Genomic DNA, 9,469 nt, shown 5'->3' with positions numbered 1-9,469 from the left:
TGGCTGCATAAGCTGGTGTGAAAACCAGCAAAGGATTAATTTTTTAGCACCATCAGCTCCAACTGTGACTTCAGCTCAGGAGCTGAGGGGCTGCAAAACGTCGTAGCTGAGACGGGGTGGTCTTTGGCTTCCTGGTTCTGTAGCCAAAGCTGCAAGATCAACTCAACATTTATGTGAAAAAACTCAAAACCAGAGGGATATTTTTAATTCCACTGTGAAATTCTGGTTCAGGTTCGATCCTCAAAGGTGCCACGCTTGCTCTTGTTATTTATTATTATTAAATAATCTTCATGTTCTTTGTGAAAACCGTGGTGGAAATGTCTTCTGCACTAATTGCTGCTGCCTTTAGGTCAGCTTTGGAGTTGTTTGTTGATATTTCTGCTTTTAATGAAGCAGCTGCAGTAAGACATCAGATTAATTTCTGGTCTCTAATTGTGTTTCTTTCCCTCAGCTGTGTGATACTCAAGATGAAGTGGCCCAGACTCTGGCTGGAGTGGGGATCAATGGTCTGGGTATGTCCTGGGGTTTTTATCCTCTGCTCCCTCCCCACATTTAGCAGCTTCCTGGGGGAATCAACTCTTCCTGAAATCCCAAAGTTGGTGCCTTGAAGGGAATGAGGAGCAGGGAGTTCTCCCCTCTGACAGTTGTGTTTATTCATCTCCAAATCCTCGTGGTCCCCATTTGAGGCTGGGTTTCAGTTCAAAGCTGTGGAATGCTGATTGAAATCTATTTTTAGGGTGGCTGCTGCTTTGTTTTCTTGAAGTGATGAGCTTTTTCCTCTGGCCTGGGTAATGCTGCAGCTTTTTGCCTCTGCTGAAAGGTGCCAGAGCTTCTTGGCCTCGGCAGCAAAATTTTTCTACGAGGAAAAAAAAACTCTCCTCGCTGAGATCAGCACTGAGTTTTCAGTCCTTTTAAAGAAGTGCAGGAAATTCCTTATGAGTGACAATGGATGGGAGGAAGAACAGCTCAGTTCCACTTGGATCTCAGTCTGTGCTGTGAGGATGCCACTGGATCCTCCTTGGAACTGAAATGTTTTCTTCCATCAGCAGAGATGGACACGGAGGAGCTGGAGAAGGAGCTGGACAGTCTCCTGCAGGACTCGAGTAAGGATTCCGTGGATCTGCCTCCCGTTCCCCAGAAGGTGCTGAGTCCCCCCATCTCTGATGCTGAGCTGGAAGCTGAACTGGAGAAGCTCTCTGTGTCTGCTGGAGGTGGGAATGGCAGCAGGGCTGGGGAGGGAACTGCTCTGGGAGCTGGGATAGCCCTGAGCAGCCAAGGGGGTCAGCAGAACTCAACCCCAGTCCTGAGAGAGCTGGGAATTCTGCCTGGATCCTTTGCCTGGGGGTGGAGGGAAAACTGAAGGCTCTGGGAGGGAGCCCTGCCTGGATTAATTGCTTTTTAAAATTAACGAAGTTGTACAAAGCCAGGCAGTGTTGGAAGGGATAAAACAGGATTTGTCCAGCACTCAGCATCTTCCTGGCCTGGAATGCTGACTCTGTGTTAAGTGGGACAGGCCTGCTTAAACTGGTCCTTATTTACTGATAAGTAAATAAATAATGAGAATGATAAATAAATCCTATTTTATGATTTATTAATGATCTTTTTGGGTCCCTTCCAACTCAGGATGTCCTATGATTTAGCAGCAGTGAATGACCAGAGTTGATGGGTTTGAACTGAGCTTTCCCTACACCTGTCTTGGACAGCTTCAGCTTTCCTTTTGGGAATGTGCTCCTGAACAGTTCCACAGCACTGGCCATGGAGTTTTCCTCCTGTTTGGGCAGCTGATAACCTCAATTTCCAGAGAACTCCCCATCAAACATGAGCCATGTGCTTCCAAGGGGATGGAACATGTGATTCCGAGGGATGGAGCTGAGCAGGGAAGCACCGAGGCGCTCTGGAATTTCATTATTTAGTTGTGGATGTGTTTGATGAGTTCTGATCCCTTCTCTGTTGCAATTCTCTTCACAGATTTGGCACAAAATACTCCCTCTGCTGCTTCTGAACCCAAAACAGCTCTGGGACTGAATCTCTGAAGAGCCAACAGGATCCTGCTGCTGCAGTTTGGGGAAGTTGTCTTAATGTTCCTTAACTCATGACCAGAACTTGAGAGGAGAGGGGCGACACCGCCGTGTCCGTCTGGATCTCTCTTTGCTCAGCAGCAGGATCTCCTGCCGTGACAATCCACTCTGGACCTGGCCCCAGCTGGTGTTTGTCATCTCTGTGCCAACATCTGCACTGGTCTCAGTCTGACTCGTGGCCCCAAGTCGCTGCCACATCCAGTCTTCCCTCCTGGGAGTGCAATTCCAGTGGAGATAAACTCTTCTGTGTCCATAGCAGTGCTCAGTTTTGGGGTTGGTTTTCATTTCTCTTCCTTTGCTGTGGCTGATGTTGAGAATCTGAGTTGCAGCAGCGTTGCAGTGGCTCAACATTTGGCTGTTCGTGTGGTTGTTTAGAACACTTGGCACTTCGGTTCCGCCCTTGCCATTCCTGCAGCCAGCTTCAACACCCCGTGGTCGTCGTGTCCCTCCCTGTCTGCATCCTGCCCTCACAGCCAGGCACTGCAGCTGGGCAGCTTTGGGAGATTTTGGTGCTGCTCGGAGAGGGCAGCAGTGGCAAGCACAAGACAAAAGAATCCCTCTCTCTGCAGTGACGTTAAGGCCTTAAAAGGGAGACCTGCAAAAGATTCCCCTGGAGGAGCTGCAGGCTCTTGCGGCGCCGCCATCCAGCTTTTTTCTGCTGCCTCTTGAAATTGGAGCTCTTGGCTATTTTTGTGTCCTCCCTGTAAGCAAAACTTCTCGGGAGCTGCAGGGCACCAGCTCTGAGCTGCTGAGGAGGGATTTGGGGTGGGAAGAGAAGGGATCCCTCGTTTTCCCTTCGGGAGAGCTCAGCCCCATGGAGCAGCCTTGGCTTTACCTTCAGCCTCGGCGCTGCAATCCCACGGGGCCGTGTGCTCCCAGAAAGCCCCAAACGCAGCCCCTGGGCGTGTTTGTCATGCACAAACCCCTGAGCACCACACCTGCAGCTGCTCCAGGGCTGTCCCTCCCCCCACGAGCCCATCCCTCATCTTTTGCAGGTCACTCTTTATCCCTCGGGTGCGCACGGAGGCGCGGGAAGCGCGATCCCCGAAAAGCCGAGCTGTCAGGAGGGGGATGTGCCCTTCCCTGGGCTCCCTGAGCGTGGCAGGGCAGTGCCTGGCTGCCTGGGGATGGGTTAGCAGCCCTCTGCCCCTCTCCCTGACTCGGAATGTATCCCAGCACCACTGGGAATGTGTCCCAGCACCACTGGGAATGTATTCCCAACACTACACGGAATGTATTCCCAACACCACACGGAATGCGTCCCAACACCACACAGAATGTATTCCATTCACTGGGAATGTGTTCCCAAAACTACATGGAATGTATTCCAACACCACTGGGAATGTATTCCCAACACTACATGGAATGTATTCCTAACACCACTGGGAATGTGTCCCAGCACCACTGGGAATTGTATTCCCAATGCCACACGGAATGCATCCCAACACCACACAGAATGTATTCCAACACAACTGGGAATGTATTCCCAACACCACTGGGAATTTATTCCCAACACCACTCGGAGTATCCCAGCACCACTTCCATGCTGCCTCTCCAAGCTCCAGCGCTCAGTGGCAGCTTGGGGCAATGGCAACGAGGGCTGGAATTCCCCTCCTGGGAATGATTTCCCACCCAGCTCCACCGCAGGGCCGGCCGTGGGCGTGTCCCCGGGGGCTGCGTCCCCTCTGTCGCCGCTGGCCACTGCGGGCTCCTGCTGGCCCGGGGGGGGTGGCCACAGCTCTCCGGTCCCCAGGCTGTCCGTGGAATGCTGTACAATGGCTCGAAGCTCTGTGTTCCTTTCCTTTGGAAGTAAACGGGAGAAAAACCTCGCTGTTTCCAGCCTGTGTGTGACGAAGGGGAGGGGAGGAACCCGCAGGGCTCTGGGGCCTCCTGTGCTTTTTCCCTGTTCCAGCCGTGCTGGAATCCAGGGGTAGTCCTGGGCTGCTTTATCCAAACCCAAACTGAGCAACTGCTCCACCAGGCTTTAATCTGGGTTTAGAAAAGCCCAGTATTAGACATTACTGCTTTTAATCATTTGTCTGGTTTTTTTCCTGAGCAGCCTCTGCTGCTTTTTGGGTGGCACAGCCTTCATTCCTGGTGTCGTTTTGGACACACCTCCTGCTTTTCCTTATCTTTCCACTTCTTTTCTATCACTCTGCATCTCAGACCTGTACTTCCAAGGTTCACAGAGTCACAGCCCTTTGCCTAAACCACCTTGCTCTGCCCATGGAGAAAAGGAAATCGATTCTCCCGCTGAATCCCTTGGTTTTGTACCCGACAATTCCCAAAGCTGATTTTTCAGGACAGATTTCGCCTTTCTTCTTGTTCCAGTTGTAATTCAGCAGCACAGACTGGGAGCCTGGTACCGGTGTTCCCTCTGCCTGAAGAAAATCAATGTAAATTGAATAACCTGGTGTATAAAAAATCCAATTATTCCTCCCTCCCTTTAAAACCACGATGCCTAAACTTGGAATTCCCAGGCTGTTGATGCTGTTTCCTCTGGCTGAGGTTTGATCCAATGCCTGGAGAGCTCCCATGGATTTTTCACAGGGCTCAGGTCTCACCTACAACCCGGAGCTCTGTTTTTAAAGCCTGACTCCCCCTCCTTTCTGCCCTGCTCTCAGAACTCATCCCTTCCCTGGAAATCCGGAGGGATTCCTGCAGGAACGAGCACTCCCCTGTAATCCTGGGATGCATCAGCCGTGCTGGGAGCGACATTTAGGAGTTAAACCCGAGCAGCTGCTGCTTTATTTGGAGTGGCTGGTAATTTTCTGCCTCGGGTGCGGAGCGGGGGATGCAATCAGGGTGCCTGAATGGAGAATTTTCAGGATATTTTGGTGAGACAGCAGGGAAAGGAAATCAAGGGCAGCCTCTTGCTGGGCGAGGAAATTAAATATAAAAACCTCGAGCTGAATTGCCACCAAAGCGAGATCTTTTCATGCTGGAGAGCTGTTTAAAATAGGGCTTCACTTGAGCCTGGAAAAAAATAACTGCTGAAGTGTTGATGATAAAATGAAGCAGCTTCCTCAGGGGAGGAGATTGGATCTCTCCCACAGGAGGAGCTGCTCTGGGAGCACTCGGAGCTGCTGGGTTTGCTTTGCCTGTGGCAGCAGAGCCCCTCAGGGAGGTTTTTCTGCATCGGGTGCGTTCCAAAACGCACGGAAATCGGACAATGGGATCCCATTGCAGCTTCCCACACCAAGCCAGCCCGAAAAGGCTGCTCCGGTTTAAGGGGAAATCCTTCCCTGCAGCCTCAGGTTGTGCCAGGGGAGGTTTGGGTCGGATATTGGGACCAAATCCTTCGTGGAAAATGTGAGGCACTGGGAGGGGCTGCCCAGGGGTGGAATCACCGCCCTGGAGGGGTTCAAAATGGGGGGATGTGGCACTTGGGGACAGGGGTTGGGGGTGGCCTTGGCAGAGCTGAGGCCGCACTTGGACCTGGTGGTCTCCAAGGCCTTTGCCAACCTTAACAATTCCAGGATTCTGTAGCTTGGAGCCCTAAGGAGGAGGAGGAGCTGCCGTGTGTCCTGAGGGAGGATTTCCTGGGAGCCTCCTGCCTTGGCATGGGCCACCAGGAGCTGCCACTGCCACCCCTGCTGCGATTTACTGAGGGGACAGATCAGTGCCAGCCCTGTGTGACAGATCAGTGCCAGCCCTGTGTGTGTGAGACAGATCAGTGCCACCAATGCCCTGTGTGTGACAGATCAGTGCCACCCCTGTGTGTGACAGATCAGTGCCAGCCCTGTGTGTGTGACAGATCAGTGCCAGCCCTGCCCTGTGGGTGACAGATCAGTGCCAGCCCTGTGTGTGACAGATCAGTGCCACCAATGCCCTGTGTGTGACAGATCAGTGCCAGCCCTGTGTGTGACAGATCAGTGCCACCAATGCCCTGTGGGTGACAGATCAGTGCCAGCCCTGCCCTGTGGGTGACAGATCGGTGCCACAGCAGTGGCAGCATCCCGGTGTTTGTTTCTGCCCCCCGAGATCCTGAAGTTCTCTGTGCCCAGAGCGGGGATTGGGAGGAAAATGCCCCGTGGGGCACAGCGGGCAGAGCATCCCTGGGGATGAGGGCTCTGCCAGGGCCCTGGGATATCCTGAGTGGGAAGGGACCTGCCGGGACCATCGATCCAGCCCCTGGGCCTGCCCAGACACCCCAAAATCCCACCCTGGGCGTCGCTGGCAGCGCTGCCCAGGCGCTCCTGGGGCTCTGGCAGCCTCGGGCCGTGCCCGTTCCCTGCGGAGCTGTCCCAGCGCTTATTCCGCCCTCTGCGGCAGAGCCTTTCCTGCTCTCCAGCCGGAGCCTGCCCTGGCCCAGCCCCTCCGCGGGAATCCCGAATTCCCGAGGGAAGCGGCTCCATGCGCCGGCCGCTGGTGCCACCTGCCGGCGCTCCCTGGAACAGCCCCGGCAGCAGCGCTAATGAGGCTTAATTAACAAACCTCGGAGCGAGCGCCGTGACACGGGGAGGGCGAGCGCCCGCACAGCCCGGCCAGCGCGGGGCTTGCGCAGGGAGCGAGGCCGGGCTGTGCTCGCAGGGAATATCGCATCCCTTGGGAAGGGCTCGGGGCAGCTCCTGCTCTCCCCGGGCTCGGCAGAGCTGCCTCGGGGAGCTTTGGTGGCTCTTTCCCCCTGAGCTGACGGGGAAGGGCAGAGTCAGGGATGCCCCAGGGCCACGCTCCGGGATCAGAGCTGAGCCAACTCGTTTTGTGCCCAGGATTTGCGAAGCTTGTCCTGCTTTTCCCCACCTCGCTTTTCCAGGGAGGCTTTTCTCCTCAAGAGAGCAGCGGTGGCACTGATCTGTCACACACAGGGCTGGGGTGGCACTGATCTGTCACCCACAGGGCAGGGCTGGCACTGATCTGTCACACACAGGGCATTGGTGGCACTGATCTGTCACACACAGGGCAGGGCTGGCACTGATCTGTCACACACAGGGCATTGGTGGCACTGATCTGTCACACACAGGGCTGGCACTGATCTGTCACCCACACAGGGCTGGCACTGATCTGTCACACACAGGGCATTGGTGGCACTGATCTGTCACACACAGGGGTGGCACTGGTCTGTCACACACACACAGGGCTGGCACTGATCTGTCACCCACAGGGCATTGGTGGCACTGATCTGTCACACACAGGGGTGGCACTGATCTGTCACACACACACAGGGGTGGCACTGATCTGTCACCCACAGGGCATTGGTGGCACTGATCTGTCACACACAGGGCATTGGTGGCACTGATCTGTCTCACACACAGCAGGGCTGGCACTGATCTGTCCCACACAGGGGTGGCACTGATCTGTCCCCTCAGTAAATCGCAGCAGGGGTGGCAGTGGCAGCTCCTGGTGGCCCATGCCAAGGCAGGAGGCTCCCAGGAAATCCTCCCTCAGGACACACGGCAGCTCCTCCTCCTCCTCCTTAGGGCTCCAAGCTACAGAATCCTGGAATTGTTAAGGTTGGCAAAGGCCTTGGAGACCACCAGGTCCAAGTGCGGCCTCAGCTCTGCCAAGGCCACCCCCAAGCCGTGTCCCCAAGTGCCACATCCCCACCTGCCTGGAACAGCACCTTGACTTTCTGGTTGATGTTTCCAGTTATCCCTGAGGTGAAAGCTGATGAGGATTGAGCTGGGAATTCAGGAATGGACCTGAAAGAGAAGCGACTTTACACCACTTCAGTGAAAGTAAAATCCGTTTATTAAGGATTAAAAGCCGTGTCCGGGTGATGTTCAGCCTCCTCCCTGGTTCTGTGCTGAAAGAAGATCTGAGGCCGCTTTGTGAGGGACTTCTGGAAAGAAAAAACTCCCGGGTTTCTACAGGACTTTTTAGATGTGGTTTTTTCCTTTTTTTTTTTTTTTTTTTGTTTCCTGGAGAAGGAATTTCACACGGGAGCAGTAAATTCCGGCTTTGCACCAGTGCAGGGCACGGAGGAGTGGCTGCTGTGGGGCCATCTCTGAGCTGTGGCCAGTGTGGGGCCATCTTTGATGGTGTGGGGGCATCTCTGAGCCGTGGCCAGTGTGGGGCCATCTCTGATGGCCGTGGGGCCAGCTCTGAGCTGTGGCTGCTGTGGGGCCATCTCTGATGGCCGTGGGGCCATCTCTGATGGTGTGGGGGCATCTCTGAGCCATGGCCAGTGTGGGGCCATCTCTGATGGCCATGGGGCCATCTCTGAGCTGTGGCTGCTGTGGGGCCATCTTTGATGGTGTGGGGGCATCTCTGAGCCGTGGCCAGTGTGGGGCCATCTCTGATGGCCGTGGGGCCAGCTCTGAGCTGTGGCTGCTGTGGGGCCATCTCTGATGGCCGTGGGGCCATCTCTGATGGTGTGGGGGCATCTCTGAGCCATGGCCAGTGTGGGGCCATCTCTGATGGCCATGGGGCCATCTCTGAGCTGTGGCCAGTGTGGGGCCATCTCTGATGGCCATGGGGCCATCTCTGAGCTGTGGCCAGTGTGGGGCCATCTCTGATGGCCGTGGGGCCATCTCTGAGCCGTGGCCAGTGTGGGGCCATCTCTGATGGTGTGGGGCCATCTCTGATGGCTGTGGGGCCATCTCTGAGCTGTGGCCAGTGTGGGGCCATCTCTGATGGTGTGGGGCCATCTCTGATGGCCGTGGGGCCATCTCTGAGCTGTGGCCAGTGTGGGGCCATCTCTGATGGTGTGGGGCCATCTCTGATGGCTGTGGGGCCATCTCTGAGCTGTGGCCAATGTGGGGCCATCTCTGATGGTGTGGGGCCACCTCTGAGCTGTGACGCAGCACCCGGGCAATGAAATCAGAGACCACAATAAATTCCTGGGCTCATTTGCATTGAGGACCCTCAAATCCGACTGGATTTTTGTTATTTCCTCCTTCACCCCTCTCACCGAATTCCCACTGACTCTCCCTGTGGGTTCCCGCGCTCTCCCAGCTCCGAGGGGCAGAGTCAGATCCCACCTGAGTGGAATCCGGAGGAATCGGCTCCGGAGGGAAGAGCAGCGGGGTTTGTGAGCAGGGAGGGGCTGCAGGAGCAGAGGGAGCTCAGATTCCCTTTACTCCCGGCAGCAAATCCCGGCCCGGCCACGGAAAGGATCTGGGAATTCTACAGCAGGCACAGGATCACCGGCAGGTGAGGAGGAGAGAGGAGAGGGAGGAAGATTCGCAGCGGAGCCTTCGCAGCCCCCGGAGGTGAGTGCCGGCTCCCGGGAGCAGCCGAGGAAGGAAAGCGGGTGGGAGGCAGCAGGGAGAATCCAAACGCTGTCAGCAGAGACCTGGAACGGAGCGAGAGCTTCCAGCACTTTTCCCCTGGCGGGATTGCAGCTGGAGCTCCGGAGACGCCGTGGGAACAGAGAAAACGGGCTTTGGGTGCTGCCGGAGACTCGAGCAGCTGAGAAACCTCGGCGGGACCGGATCAGCGGGGAAGCC

General features: G+C 55.5%; 1 protein-coding gene across 2 annotated transcripts in view; it reads left to right on the top strand.

The window, feature by feature from the left end:
• CHMP7 (charged multivesicular body protein 7) overlaps positions 1-3,907 on the top strand; it is a 10,854-nt gene extending 6,947 nt beyond the window's left edge. The window contains exons 8-10 of one of the 2 annotated variants that reach the window (XM_069035436.1): positions 452-512; positions 1,050-1,211; positions 1,969-3,907. In XM_069035436.1, the coding sequence (XP_068891537.1) occupies positions 452-512; positions 1,050-1,211; positions 1,969-2,033 (288 nt within the window). In that variant the 3' untranslated portion in view covers positions 2,034-3,907. Of the gene's footprint in view, positions 1-451; positions 513-1,046; positions 1,212-1,968 lie in introns of both variants that reach the window. The other variant, XM_069035435.1, reaches the window with a different exon arrangement.
• The last annotated feature ends 5,562 nt before the right edge of the window (positions 3,908-9,469 follow it).

Source organism: Aphelocoma coerulescens, chromosome 22 (assembly GCF_041296385.1).
Source record: "Aphelocoma coerulescens isolate FSJ_1873_10779 chromosome 22, UR_Acoe_1.0, whole genome shotgun sequence".
NCBI classification, from domain to species: domain Eukaryota; kingdom Metazoa; phylum Chordata; class Aves; order Passeriformes; family Corvidae; genus Aphelocoma; species Aphelocoma coerulescens.
The sequence above is the reverse complement of the archived record's forward strand: the minus strand, read 5'-3'. Positions and strand labels throughout refer to the sequence as shown.